The following is a 15,646-nucleotide window of genomic DNA, read 5'->3' on the forward strand; positions in this document are numbered from 1 at the left end:
CTCCTTACCCTCTCCCTTAAAACCCAAATCCTTTCGTCTTTCCCTCTCCTTCCCTCTTTCCTGACGAGGCAACCGTTGGTTGCGAAAGCTAGAATTTTGTGTGTATGTTTGTGTGTCTATCGACGTGCCAGCGCTTTCGTTTGGTACGTCACATCATCTTTGTTTTTAGATATATTTTTTCCCACGTGGAATGTTTCCTTCTCTCTCTCTCTCTCTCTCTCTCTCTCTCTCTCTCTCTCTATATATATATATATATATATATATATATATATATATATATATGAAGACAAAATATGACTTTCAAAATTGACATTGTGCTATCAACACAATTCAGTATTGTGCAATAACCTCCAGCTCTTGTTACACAGAGATGGCTACCTAAAAGGAAAAAGGAAAACACAAAGTTTGGGATTCCATGCCCTATCAACGTCAAGGATGCTAGAGATGAAACACAAGCTCAGATTAGAAAAGGATGCAAAATGAATGGGGGAAGGGGTTATGGAGGGAGGGGTGGGGGGGGGGGGAGGGGGAGGGGGAGGAGGAGGAGGAACTGGGGCCTCATGTAAGAAACTGTCCTAGCATGGGAAACCACGGGAAACTTAAATAAGAATGGTCAGAGAGGGTTTTGAATCCTATTCATCCAGGGTATGGGTTCAGTGTTGCAACCATTAACTCATATTGTGAGGTAAGAAGCTGAAGAGCAAAGAAAAATGTACAGGCAGTAATTCCTACCTACCATTTGTCAACATGGAGATGTGAAAATTTATCATTTTAAGATTGCAGATAAGACAGAAAAAATGCACCAGTCAAAGTCTATTGACCTAATGGTTGCAATACGTATAACATTTGTTTCAATGATTACTAAATCCTTACTATCTCATTGATTACACACAGTATAAATATTATTTTGTTTAACAAAAGGGGTACAATACATTCTTTTCAGTATTTGGAAGTGTCAAGTGGTGGAAGATTTTGTAACTGAAATATTATCACAAGGAGTTTTAAAAAACATCACACGTGAGTAAAATATGGTAATATTAAATTCTAAATTTGACAGTTTAGTAAAACAGTTATTGTTTGTAAATAAAGAAGTATCATACCATATCCGTGGTAGTCTGGTCTTCGATAATCATCATAGTCAGGTCTAGAACCGGACCTACTCGTTGGACGTGACCTGGACAGATTAAGATAGAGATAATTTCACAAAACAAAGAAAACTCTCTTTCAGAAAACAAACAAATACTACACATTCGACTTACCGATGGTTCTCCCTTTTGTATGGATCATCATCATAGTACCTTCCATAATATTCATCTCTTCCAAAATCTGTTCTGTCTCTATCATGTCGTCTCCTCTCACGCTCCCTCCCTGATGATCTGAAGGAGAAAATATATAGTAGCAATATCTACAATTTATGAATAAATCTGTGAAAAAATACTTTCAGTTCAAAAACTTAGCAGTACAAAATTTTCCACTGCCAATGCTTATAATTCTTCAATTCTTGTACGTAAGCATATTGCTACTGAGACTGTTTCAGTAGTCACGTTTTGCTTTTATTTACAAGGTATCACCATTAGTGGGTCTGTAAACACACCATCCACAATACATTACATTTGGTTGCCTACAGATTAAAAATAATTTTGCTTATGAAGAAGTTACTTGATGTTTTTAATCCGTAAGTATCAAGATGTAAGAATGTATTATGTATGGTGTATTTACATAACCACCACTGATGTGATGCTTTGTAAATAAAAGCAAAACATATCTGGTGTAACAGTCAATTGTCTCTTAAATTACAATATGCTTATGATGCGGGGGAGGGTGGATGGAGGGTGGTGGTAAGGGGGTGGGGACTTATGTTCCAGCTACTCAGGAAGAGGGTCATCAAACCAAATTTATAAATTTTGTTTTTATATTTTTTAAATTTATTCCATAATCAAGAAGTTCAAAAAGTATCAACAGCAACTAAGCAACAGGGCCTTTCATTAGGATACAAAAAATGAAAATCACAAATAAGGTTCAAAGCAACAAGTTTTTGGGTCCCTTTTCAATGCCCAATTTTTCAACATTTCTGTTCTGCCTCTTTTTAAAAGAGACATTGGTTTGTTTCTTCTTCCTGCACTTTAATTCCCTTTAAAAATTTCTCTGTGGTTTCCTTTACAGTTCACTCAATGTACAGATTGAATAACATAGGGATAGGCTGTTAAAACTATGTCCAATTCCCTTCACAACTACAACTCCCCTTTAATGTCTTTTTACTCATTACCACAGTTTGGTTCTGTACAAGTTTTAGATAACCTTTCAGTCCTTGTATTTTATCCATGCTACCTTCAAAGACTGTATTTCCAGTCAAATTGTCAAAAGCTCTGCCTTCCTAGATATCTTCCTTAATTCCAATTCTTTGAACTTTATAATTAGGCTTTCGTATAATGTTTTGTGTGTACCTTTAAGTATCTACCAGTTTAGGATTTTCAGGATTTTAACTGCATTCTCATGTGGGTCAAACAAACATGTGTAACATTTATGCTCTACTTCCTTGTATAGATTCAATACCACTGTTAATTCTATTTAGTGTAGGTCCCACACATTTCAGCAATATTCTAGACTGCGTCACACAACAGTTTTGTAAGCAATTTCTTTTATAGACTGAGAGTGTCTCAGTATCCTACCAGTGGACCATAGTCTGCCTCTGCTTTACCTACTACTGAGCTGATGAGATAAATCCACTACATAACCACACTGCTAGGAGATAAATATTCAATTTTTGACATATAATACAATGGATTTCAGATGTGATGTATAGGGTACCGAGCAAAGAGAAATGCAATTTCAGCTAAGTTCATGGTAGTGAAAAGCACATGTGAAACACTGAAAGAGACACCATTGTGTATTACAAATTGCTCCAGGTAGTGATCCACCATAGGCATTTTTGAAATGTTCTAGGCGATAGTTACTTTTACTAACAGTAATGTTATAATGCAGCAAAAAGTTATAATGACAAAGTAATTAGACACAAAAAAATGAAATGGGGATGATTAGAGTACAACAATCATTTATCAAAGTCAATCCAGAGTGAGACAGTTTGAGTAATGTAGTAAATGTAAGTCCACACGATGTCTGTTTAGTCACGTCACAATCGCAGGCGCACGGGAATAAAAGGGCATGGACAAAAATTTATGGGAAGAATGCATGTATCATGAACTTTCTTGTGTCCACACATTGCCTCATTGTGCGAGCAATCTGCTATGGATCCCCTACTTTGCTTGGGAGTGTGTGCTGTGTTTATTGTTATGAAAAGATGGCACAAAAAGAAAATGCAAATGCAACTGTACATACACAACTATCGGAGGTATGAGAAATACGAAGTGGTGACAATGTTTTGGGTGCAGGTTTTAGGAGAACTTCACAGAAAGATTTTAGATTTTATGCTTGGGAAACTGTGGTAAGGCTGGCAATAAGGTTTTGTTAGCTCGTAACCGGTGACTTACATGCCAGTTTGAACGATTTATTTTGCATTTAAAAACAAAGCATTTTGGGCATTATTCCCAAAACTGAGAACTACTTAAGGGAGGTTTGAAGTCATTAGTTGAAAGTTAATTAACTTCTAATGCATCATTTGTATTTTATTTTTAAAAAACTATTGTTTACACAACTTTAATAAGGAAAGATAGATTAATAGGTAGATTAACATCCTCGGATTCAACAAATATGAGATTTTTCCACTAGAATGCAGGTTTTGTTTTCCAATTCTGTATTTCTGCATCATCGGTGTCCTTTACTACTGTTTATAGTAGTTTGTTGAGGAGCTGTACATACGCCAGCATTTCTTTTGTTCAGATGTCAGGTTCCTCAGTTCATCTAGACATGGATACTCTACAAATCACACTTAAATGCCTGCCAGAAGGTTCATCAAAACACCTTCAGAATAATTCTCTCCCATTCCAGCCTCGAACAGCGCATGGAAAAAATAAACACCTACATTTTTATGTGCGAGTTCCAATTTTCCTTATTTTATTATGATGATCATTTCTCCCAATGTAGGGTGGCATCAACAAAATGTTTTCACATTTGGAGGAGAAAGTTGGTGATTGAAATTTCGTGAGAAGATTCCGCCACAACGAAAAATGACTTTGTTTTAATGAAGTCCACCCCAAATCTTGTATCATGTCAGATACGTTCTCTCCGCCATTTCTTGATAATACAAAACATGCTGTAATGTACTCCATTAATCCTGTCTCTTAAGGGTCCCACACCACGTAGCAGTACTCCAAAAGGAGATGGACAAATGTAGTGTAGGCAGTCTCTTTAGTAGACATGTTGCACCTTCTAAGTGTTCTGCCAATAAATGCAGTCTTTGGTTCGCCTTCCCCACAATATTTCCTATCTGTTCTTTCCAATTTAAGTTGTCGATGATTGTAATTTGTAGGTATTTACTTGAGTATTTGGCCTTTAGATTTGACTGATTTATGGTGTAGCCAAAGTTTAACTGATTTCTTTTAGCACTCGTGTATATGGCCTCACACTTTTCAGTATTTAGGCTCAACTGACAATTTTACACCATAAAGATATCTTTTCTAAGTTGTTTTGCAATATGTTTTGATCTTCTGACGATTTAACTAGATGATAAATGACAGCATCATCTGCAAATAACCTAAAATGGCTGCTCAGATTGTCTTCTAAATTGTTTATATAGATAAGGAATAGCAGAGGGCCTATAACACTACCATGGGGAATGATAGAAATCAGTTCTGTTTTACTCAATGACTTTCCATCTACTACTACGACCTGTGACTTCTCTGACAGGAAATCACAAATCCAGTCATACAACTGAGATGATACTACCAGCCGCTTGTAACATACAGTGTCAAAAGACTTCTGAAATCTAAAAATACGGAATCAATCTGAAATTCCTTGTCAACAGCACTCAATACTTTGTGTGAGTAAAGAGCTCGTTGTGTTTCCCAAGAACAATGTTTTCTAAATCCATTTTGAATGTGTGTCGATAGACCGTTCTGTTCGAGGTAATTCATTATGTTCAAAAATTCTGCTGCATATCGATGTTAATTATATGGACCTGTAATTTAGTCGATTCCTCCTACTGCCTCTCTTGAATATTGGTGTGACCTGTGCAATTTTCCAGTCTTTGTGTACAGATCTTTCGTCGAGCAAGTGGTTGTACATGACTGTTAAGTACAGAGCAATTGCATCAGCATACTCTGAAAGGAACCTAACTGATATACAGTCTGGACCAGAAGACTTGCCTTTATTAAGTGATTTAAGTTGCTTCACTACTCCGAGGGTATATACTTCTAAGTTAAGTTGCTGTGCTATTAAGTCGCCACAATATCATTATTCATCCACAGCTTTCATATACACTCTTCATAAATTTCTGGCTTATTCTTCTCCGTTTTCCTATTTTGAAATTTACTGTATCTTATGCAATTCAGCAACCTGAATGGAGACACTTTATCTGATACCTGATGCTAAGGGGATCACATTTCAGTTTTTTTATTCAAGTAATCTTTAGAAGTGGCATTCTATATGACTTTTCTTTGGATGTAATCATCTATAAATTTAAGCATGCTTCCCTTTGGTGTCAGATTACCGCACATAAACTGGTTCACAGCATAAATTCAACACACTACACAACGAAACACACATGGGCCCCAGCTGCCTATTGTCTGCTAAAATGCACGCCTAAGATGGGAAGTAATGTGCTTAACACATGACCTCCACTTGCAGGAAATTACACATGCACATGCATAAGTTTCCTGTTGGAAATTTATGAGTACGTGCAAAGCTGAACACAAAAAAAAAAGCATCATGTGAACACACTTCAATAAAGTAGAGGGAAACTATATCCCAGAATTGTGTTGGAAGAAATAAATACACTTGAAAGAGCAGCCTGTAACAAAGAAAGAACAACTCTTCCAGATGAATTCAGAGAGGCTCAGGAAAATGCCGACAGACAGAGAGTGCATATCTAGACACATACCTCATGTCCTCTTAAGTGGTTAACTCTGAAACATCTAATGCCATCTTCAATGTGCTATTTTCTGTATTCCAATGATAAACTGGATACGTTTTGTTTTGTGAACACTTACGAATAGCTGCAGCAAAATACAGTATCTACTCATTTATTGAGAAACCTGAAACCTTTTTAGATATCTCATAGATATGCCGTACATACACCTATATTTTTATATCATGTTACTGTATGCAAGAATTGGGACTGTACTAATGTTGCTCCAGTAATTACAAACTTTTCAATACTTGCTTCTCTACGCTGATGCTGAGGCTCTTTAACTGAAGTAAAATGCTTTCATTAAACTTAATTATACAATTTGCTTTCTTGCAAAATTAAATATTTTTGTCTTCCTCGATCACAATGCATGTTCTCTGACTGCGAATTATTACAGCATTTTTCTTAATTCATTGCAAAACTGTTATGGTCCTACCATAACACCATCCACCAACATATAAATGTTACTTTCCAGTGAACAATTACTAGTCCAACAACGAAATTTTCCATCACCATCATGCCTTTTATATCAAATCGTATGTGGGAACAGATATTAAAAAACCTATGTCCACAGCTTTCAAACATTGTTTTTCAAACATTGAAGGGTGACGTGTCAATACAGAAACAAACAAAATCAAAATCCCTATGCATGCCCTATCTTTGTATTTTTGTGTTCACCATCAAGAGTGAGCCATTTTCAGTCCCCTTAGTAACACTTTATCTCACATTCTGGACATTAATTTACCACCACAATAACCTATCCATGCCAGTGCTGTGTTAAGAAGTGCGACCAACAAGTACTGCACATTGCTGCTTGTTCGAAAGTTTCCTCACAAAGTTCTGTCATTCAACATACAACTCATTGACATAAAATAGGCAATAACTATAGCTTCACTCACAAGATGAAGTAACTAAGGCTTTTAAAAAGTTGATGGTTTTACATTACTGAAATTTAATTCACATTTATTCTTCAGTCTCAGTCATCCCTTCTTAGTTATTTTCTCGCATTTTGCATTATCACCTTCCCAGATCCAAGTACCATCCTAACCAGAAGCAAAACCCACCAAAACTGTCAACTTTATTGGTATTAATACATAATAAAATACTATTCCATTTCCCAAACTGTAACTAAAAATTAGAACACCACATTTAAGTATGACAATATCCCATGGATATCTCCCACATAAAATAAAAAACGCAAATAGTTAAGGACCATTAATTTTGAAAGCTGAGAAAAAGTGCAAGCAGGAAGAAAAAATATCGAAATTACAATGAGAGACAGCCAAAACAACACAAATCCGATCACGGAATGGGGACTGACAAGATTCAAATTTCTGCAATGTTAAGGAAAAAATTAGATTCATTATGGAACACACACACACACACACACACACACACACAAACTGATTATTAGCTGGGTTCATCACTATGACAGCAGGAATGGTCAATACCTGTGATCTGCACGTTCCCTATTTCGCTTTTCCTGTCCTTCCCTTTCATCTCTCTCTCTGTCCCCACGTCTTCTATACCTCTCATACCCTTCTCGTGGTACAGGTCTTTCACGTCTATCACGGTCACTTAAACAATCTTCTGTGTCTGCTTCATCTTCTGATCTTTCATAGCTGAAACATTGATTAAAATATTTTTATTCACTCATTTAACCTACACAAGTCATTGAAAACAACATAATTTTAAACTCGGTAAAAGTAACATGCACAGTACCTTCCTCTACGACGTCCTCCACGCTCATCCTCCCGTGATCGACGACGATAATGCCCTCTGTCTTCAGATTCGTGAGGTCTATCATGTTCATATGATCGCCTCGGTTCCCTTTCATCACGATAACGCCCGGGTGACTGGCTGTGAGAGTCGTAATATTCGTGCCTGCGGAGTTCTCTATCTTGCACATCTTGATCATCTGCCACACGTCGTTCACGCTCTTTGGTGCTGACCTCTCTCCGTATGTTACTGGAACAGTCATAGTAAAACAAAATATACTATGGCGAAGATGATATGCTCAAATATACAATAATGCAACACTTTGCCAGGTTTAAAGACAATATAACTCAGATCTTTAGATAAATACAAAAGATACAGAAGAATAAAATGTGAACAATGAACTGTGACAGTTGTGAATATACGCAAAATATCAATACAGTACATATGTGTGAATAATGGATTACCTATGGATTCAATGTGTTGTTATGTTTCTGACTCTAAACTCATTGTTTGAATTACCCTACTACATGAGTACCAACTTACTACAGTTTATGGAAAATTAATAACCTATTTTAGTCACTATGTCACTATTTGAGAAAATTTTCACACTCAGGTACACCGACACAATACTTTTGAAAATAAACAACATAAAGCTTCCAGGAAGAAGTTGTAATTTTAACTAATTGAAGTGTTCTGGACCAAACCAGTTCACCTATCAAATTTCTCCATAGCCTCAGCATACATCTGTAAAACAAACTGCTGACTGGATACCACTACAGTGCAACACTAATTTTGATCACTGCTCTTGTCCAATGACTCCTAAGATAGTGTTAATAGCACAAAACTTTTTGTTTTGTGACCTTTCCATGAAAATGGCTTATGCACGACAGTATCATTATTGACCATGTAATATACTAATACTCTGGCACATTACTTTCACAGATGATGCATCTGAAAGAAGGGGGATGGTCAGAATTCAACTTCAACTGTTATCAGAATGGGTCAGACAAGTACAGGGCTATAAATATAAAATTAAATTGGTGTAATACAGTAGACTAATAATGAATACAAAAATATGAAGATGGGTAAGCTTCTATGATCAGCATAGTGAACACGTTATCATAGCCAAGATATACACAAAGCTAACACCCACGACGACAGTACAAGTTTATATGCCAAACGGCTCTGCAGACAGAGAGACTGAAAGAATGTATGATGAGATAAAAGAATTTATTCAGACAGTTAAGTGAGGCAAAAATTTAATTGTTATAAAAGACTGGAAGTTGGGAGTGGGAAAAGAAAGAAAAGGAAAAACAATAAGATAACATGGAATGGGGGAAAGGAATGAAAGAGCAAGCCACCTGGTAGAATTCTGCACAGAGCATAACTTAATCAATACAAATATTTGGTTTAAAAATCATAAAAGAAGGTTGTATACTTGGAAGAGCCCTGGAGAGACAGGAATATTTCAAATAGATTACATAATGGAAAGAGTGAGATTTCAAAATCAGATTTTAAACTGCAAAATATTTTAAGGGGCAGAAGTGGACCACAATTTATTGATTATGAACTGCCGATTAAAAATGTAGAAATTGCGGAAAGGTAGTAAAAATTAAGAGATGGGATGTGGGCAAGTTGAAAGAACCAAAAATTGTTAAGAGTTTCAAAGGGAGTATTAGGCAACGACTGACAAACAGGACAAAGGGACACAATAGAAGAGCAATGGGTAACTTCACGAGATTAAATAGTGAAGGCAGCAGAGAATTAAGCAGGCGTGAAGACAAAGTCCAGTAAAATTCATTGAATAATGCAAGACATACTGAATTCAAATGACTAAGGTGAAATTATAAATATGAAGCAAATGAAGCAGGAAAAAGGGAATACAGACATCTAAAAAATGGGACTTGTAGGAAGTGCAAAAGGGTGAAGCAGGAATAGCTAGACAAGAAATTCAATGATGCAGAAGCATGCATAACTAGTGGAGAGATACATACTAACTATAGGAAATTGGAGAAAAGAGAAGCAGCAGTGGGATTATCAAGAGCTTCGATGACACATCAGTACTGACCACAGAAAGTAAAGCTAAAAGGTAGAGTAATAACGTGGATGGGTTATACAAGGGAAATGAAATTGAGGGCAATATTACAAAAAGGAGATGAAATGGGAGATACGATGCTGTGAGAAGAAACTGACAGAGCACTGAAAGAGCTACGTCAAAACAAGGCCCCTGGAGCAGATGACAATTGTTCAGAGTTATTGGCATCCTTAGGAGAGTCAACTAGGAAAAAACTATACCATATGATGCACACTATATACGAGACAGGTGAAATACCTTCAGACTTCAAGAAGCCAGGTGTTGACAGGTATGAACATTATCGAACTATCAGTTAAATATTTTTATTCTTGGTTTGTAAAATACAGACATAAAGTACTTACAAGAGTACTGAAAAACCTGTAGATACTGATCTCGGCTTCCGAAGAAATGTGGGAAACATGTGAGGCAATACTGAACCTATGACTACTCTTTGAAGATAGGCCAAAGAAAGGCAAACTGACATTTATAGCACTGGTAGACTGAGGGAAAGTTTTTGGTAATGTTGATTGGAATACATAATATGAAATTCTGGAGGTAACAAGCATAAAATATAGGAAGCAAAAGATTACTTACAACTTGTGCAGAAACCAGACTGCACTTATAAGAGGTGAAGGGCATGAAACAGATGGAGTGGAAGAGAAGGGAATGAGACAGGGTTATAGCCTATTCCCAATGTTGTACAGTCTGCATGTTAAGCAAACAGTAAAGAAACCGTGGAAATATTAGGAAAGGAAACTGAAATTCAGGAAGAAGCGTGAAAGTTTGAAGTTTGCTGATGACATTGTAATTCTATCAGAGACAGCAAAGGACTTAGAAGAGCAGCAGCTGAATGGAATGGATAGTGTCTTGAAAGGGTTGTGCAAATGTCACCTTAACACTTTCGCTGCGGCATCGGTGCGGGCGCGCAACTCTCCAGTGCGGCCCGGCAACACTCGAGTGCGGGCCGGTAACATTCTCAAACGGCAGGTACCTACCGTTTGGAGCCGACGCTCCTAAGCACACCTGAGGTACAGGCTGACGTCAAGACCTTGTAAGGCCTGTACGATCATGTTCTATACTGACCTAATGATGGCACCTTAGGTGCATTACTTCAAATAAGCTTCGACTGTATTGTGGTCATGTTTTAAAGTCTGTTTGCTATCTGACACCTGCAGGGGTCACAGGCGTCTTTCAGACGTTCGTGATTTGTTGATAATGTAACAAAAAATACAATTTGGATTCCAAAACGCATATTCTTAAGACGGAAAAAAAGGAAAAAGGAAACTGGATTCATTTGAAATTATATTTACTTTAAATGCGCATTTTTAAGATTGACTCTGATAGAAGTCGTCGTCAATTTAGTAGCATGTTTGCTCCTGGTGTGAGAGAATTAGCCGTTTACATTTACCATAGACGCCCAGGGGACCCCAGGATGTGTAGAAATTAGTAAGCGAAACACTTTTCCTGCTGCTTTTCACATTGGAAGGTCCATTAGCCGCCATTACGAACAATATACGTTCGATAACTGACCACACAAAACAAAAGTTTACACGCTTTGATGCTAGCTTAGACGCTGCAACTAGACTGAGTAATGCGACAGTGAACGCGGACGCTTATAAGCGTCAGCCGCACTGGCTCCTGGCTTGTTGTGACGCTTATAAGCGTCAGCCGCAGCGAAAGTGTTAATAGGTGTTTGACAGAAACTGTTTTTTGTACTGGTTTATTTTACTGGACTAGTTTCAGGCACTGCCCATCATTGGCAGTATCTACATTACAAAAGACACATATTTCTTATAATAAATTACTTAAAGTATATATACTCTTAGTAGTGTTTTATGCGTACATGATTTTTCATATCATTATAATGTGACTTGCCTTATACTTAATGTTTTCTAGGATGTGCCAATGACAATTTTTTGTAATAATCATGTAATAATATGATTAAATGATTTTTATATGTACATCTATGCAATCTGCATAAGTTGTTTTTTAATGAAAATATAATCGGCTGCTATTGGCAATTTCTGTACGAGCAAAGATTATTTTTTGTTACATATCATACAATGTATATAATGTTCTATTTTGTATACTCTCTGTTAGTGAAACAAAGAGATATGTTGTCATTAAAGAATATTAGTGAAATTTTTGATGATTTTTTTTTCTTTTTTTAGATCAGTCAGATTGTCCAAAAAAATGTCAGGCCTTTTTTATACATGGAAAAATTTTTATTTCTTTCAATATATTTAGTAAGCTGCCTTATTTAGTAATATGTAGGACTGATAGGCCTTGCGTCATACCACTGGCTGTGCTGTTTTGCTCTTGTAAGTGCATACTAGCTGAAGATAGGTTTGTGCCAGTCACATTCAGATGTTCACTAAATCTTGTTTTGAAATTTCGTTCAGTTTGTCCTGTGTAAATTTTCTCAGTCATTGCGTATTAACTTTTAAGCTCCTGACCACACACATTTGCATAACTATTCTATGTTATGAAAACATTTTCATCACAATGTGTTGTGTGTTCAGAAGCCTGTTTGTAGGTTTGTTTCCCGCAGTGGAAGTCTTATTTTGTCTGAAAATTTGCCCCGCTATGGAATGACAGTGAATTGTGTATTTTGCTACAATTTGTCCTTGTTAATGTAATGTTGTCTTTCATTTTATTTTCATCTGTGTGTAGTTGTCTGATACAAATATTGTTGACTGTAGAGGGATTATGACCATTATTTTTTGCTATTCTTCTTACTGCCTTTAATTCAGATGTTATGTTTTCTTTAGTCATTGCATACTTTATTATTATCTCTATAAAGGTTGAAAAATATGCTTCTGTTTGTGCTTTTGAACGACAAGAGATATTGTGTATTATATAGTCTGTGGCTGTCTGTTTTTGGTAGATGCTGAATTTCTGCATTAGCTTGTTTTTGTGACTTCAAGATTTAGAAAATTTACCTTATTATCCTGTTCATCTCTGACTGTAGATGTTGTATTTTTATGCAGACTATTCCATTGTGAGTGGAAATTGTCTACTTTGTTTCCTGCACATTTAAACAAAATTAATGTATCATCTATATATCTACAATATTTTGATAGGCAATTTTGGATGTTTTTTTAAAAAAGTTTCTCAATATGCCAAATTAGAGTAAATAGTTTCTTTTGTATTTATTCTTTGTTAGAATATAATTTTATGTTGATGCGAAGGCTGTAGGAGATAGAATACTATATCAACTGAATTAAAGGGATGAAGTTCAGTGTGGACTTTATTGTGGTCAAATTTGTGGAACAATACTGATATTCACACAAAAGTTATTTATGGGAACCACAGACAAAAAAATCAGTATGCTGAAACAGGGTTATACATTCTGCTCCACCCAAATAAACAAGATGAAGCACGACATTTGATGGCAGCAAACTATGACAGGAAAATCACTGGTTTGTCGGTGTGGAAGTCTGAGATAATCAATGACAAGTTGTTGGTATTGCAACTGCTATATCCCCTCTAACAATGAGGTAAATGTCTGTATACCAAGTAAGTGCTAAAGTCCTTCCTGTACCCCTTAAAACTGTTTATATGAGCCTAGATACAACAACATATGCGCACACAAATACAGTAGTAAAATACAGTAATACATCACATTAACCTTTCTTTCTGTGTAGTCTTATGTTCTAAAGCAGTACTGACTGCTGCTAAATAAAGAGGCTTTGCAAATTTATGACGAACCTCGATTCCCTTGAAGCTGAATCTGTTGTTTGCAGTGAATATGAATCAACATTATCAGAACCAATTGTTTCACTCCTCTCTGACGGTGGTTGAGTCAAACCACCAGAAGCAACAGCTGGCTCTGCAACTGAAGTGTTGGTTTCACTTGCCACTCTACTTCCAGATGCTGAAAGATGAACAACCAAAAAACTTTACACCTATGTAATTATATTATGAAGTTCACACACACACACACACACACACACACACACACACACACACACACACACACACACACACACACACAGAGAGAGAGAGAGAGAGAGAGAGAGAGAGAGAGAGAGTTACGTGCATTCAACTTCTGAGGTTGTTACCACCATAACACAAGTTTTATTGCAGTTATAACACTTTCAAGTCCACAAATTATATCAGTCTCATCTATTAAGTACAAAAAAATAATAATAACAAAACAGACTGTAATGTACAATGTATTTTCATAATAATAATAATAACAGTGGAACTGGAAGAGGTGGTGGGTACATAAAGGAGTCCACTATTGGAAATATAAGATCTGTTGTATTGTCAGGAATGAGGAAGAATATTAGTTGTAACATTACTTGCACTGGTGTCTTAACAATATTGTCAGAATCCTGCAACCTGTAACATACATTTGCTTTCCTTTACTCTTTCTGCTGACCTCTACTGCGATATCTAATATTAAACACTCTCTTCTATTATTTAATTCCTCACGAATAAGCCTTTACAAATTTAGCTAACTTTCTTAATTTCTCTGACTCCATAGAAAAATAGCCAGATCACGAACAAAGCAAAGTTCAGCACAGTTGTTTGTATAGCTTATGGACAACACACACAGCAAGTTTATCATACTGACAGTTTCAACATATTACTATGTTGTAAATAACTGCTAAGCCTTTGAATATATTGATAATTAAAATGAAAATTGAAATATATTAGAGAAAATTAATTAACAATTAAAAGAAGACATGTCTCTTTCAGCAAGGACATGTTTTTGTGAATTGGATGGATGAAGAATAATGCATAAAACTTTATCCAAATTAACACTGTCATCTTTATTCAGTGTTTTAGACATATCAGAAAGATATGCTTGTGCTTCTGTGTGACATCAGCTCTGGTACCCAGAACTGGTAGATGTGAATTGGATAATACTCCTCCCACAAGATAGAAGTTTCACCACGCCTTCAGAGATTGTCCCTTATAACTGAAAATAAGTGCAGAGGGTACTATCAAGAATTCAAACTCTGAGATTGATACAAACTCATCAAATAGCAAAGATGAATAAAAGGAATATGTCTGACAGTCCTGTAAGCAGTAAAAAGCAGTGAGACTTACAACAGCTGAAGTTCTCTGTGGCTGACATTCATCACAACACTTCTGTGTGAAACTGAACAGCAGCTCTTCATGTCTGTGTACAGTAATGCTTTTTTTCTTTAATTGTTTGTGTATTTACAAGACCTAGGCTTCCATGTTATTACATTATGCAATCTACTTGCAATTCACCATAAATGCCACTGTTTACCAATTCAAACTGCATACACAACCAGTGAACAACATGTCAGTAGCGTATCAGATCCCACAATTGGCAGTAACCAGCAGCACCACTCACACCAGTTGCAAAACATAATTTGCACAGAATGTTCAATTACTTTGCTGCACGTTTCTTCATAGAGCAGTAACTAGGTTTAGTTTGTGCTCAGTGAGGATTTTTAACATCTCTTATTTGTTTGTTTGTATTTAGCACATTTAACCTGGTTATCCTTATTCTGTAGAACATCTGTAGTAAGCACATTATCATCTTGTTCTTTTTTCATTTATTCATGCATTTATGACAGTTATCATCACCTCTCAGATCTTAGTACTGCCCACTCATGCCAGCTTTAGTCATAGTTAACGTGTTTTAGTGCTCTTCAGCAGGAAGGGTAACACAGTCTTTCAATTCTTTAAACTCTTAGGCTAGACAGCTTTAGATCTTTTAATTTTTTATATGCTTAATGAGGTCTACCTGACAGTCAGAGATGCTTATAGGTTGTATTATTGATCTGTGGATGGACAGAGGTTAGCTGCTGTATGAAAACAGCTAAAAGTTGTGTCATGTACATATG

At 36.2% G+C, this 15,646-nt stretch overlaps 1 protein-coding gene across 3 annotated transcripts in view; it reads right to left on the reverse strand.

The window, feature by feature from the left end:
• LOC126185099 (uncharacterized) overlaps window positions 1-15,646 on the reverse strand; it is a 232,359-nt gene that overhangs the window by 143,319 nt on the left and 73,394 nt on the right. For all 3 annotated transcript variants that reach the window (XM_049927911.1, XM_049927910.1, XM_049927912.1), the window contains exons 6-10: window positions 13,527-13,692; window positions 7,745-7,990; window positions 7,474-7,644; window positions 1,260-1,376; window positions 1,101-1,174 (exon numbers count right to left, since the gene is read on the reverse strand). In XM_049927911.1, coding sequence (XP_049783868.1) covers window positions 1,101-1,174; window positions 1,260-1,376; window positions 7,474-7,644; window positions 7,745-7,990; window positions 13,527-13,692 — 774 coding nt within the window. The remainder of the gene's footprint in view (window positions 1-1,100; window positions 1,175-1,259; window positions 1,377-7,473; window positions 7,645-7,744; window positions 7,991-13,526; window positions 13,693-15,646) is intronic.

The sequence above is a fragment of the Schistocerca cancellata genome, chromosome 4 (genome assembly GCF_023864275.1).
Source record: "Schistocerca cancellata isolate TAMUIC-IGC-003103 chromosome 4, iqSchCanc2.1, whole genome shotgun sequence".
NCBI lineage: Eukaryota > Metazoa > Arthropoda > Insecta > Orthoptera > Acrididae > Schistocerca > Schistocerca cancellata.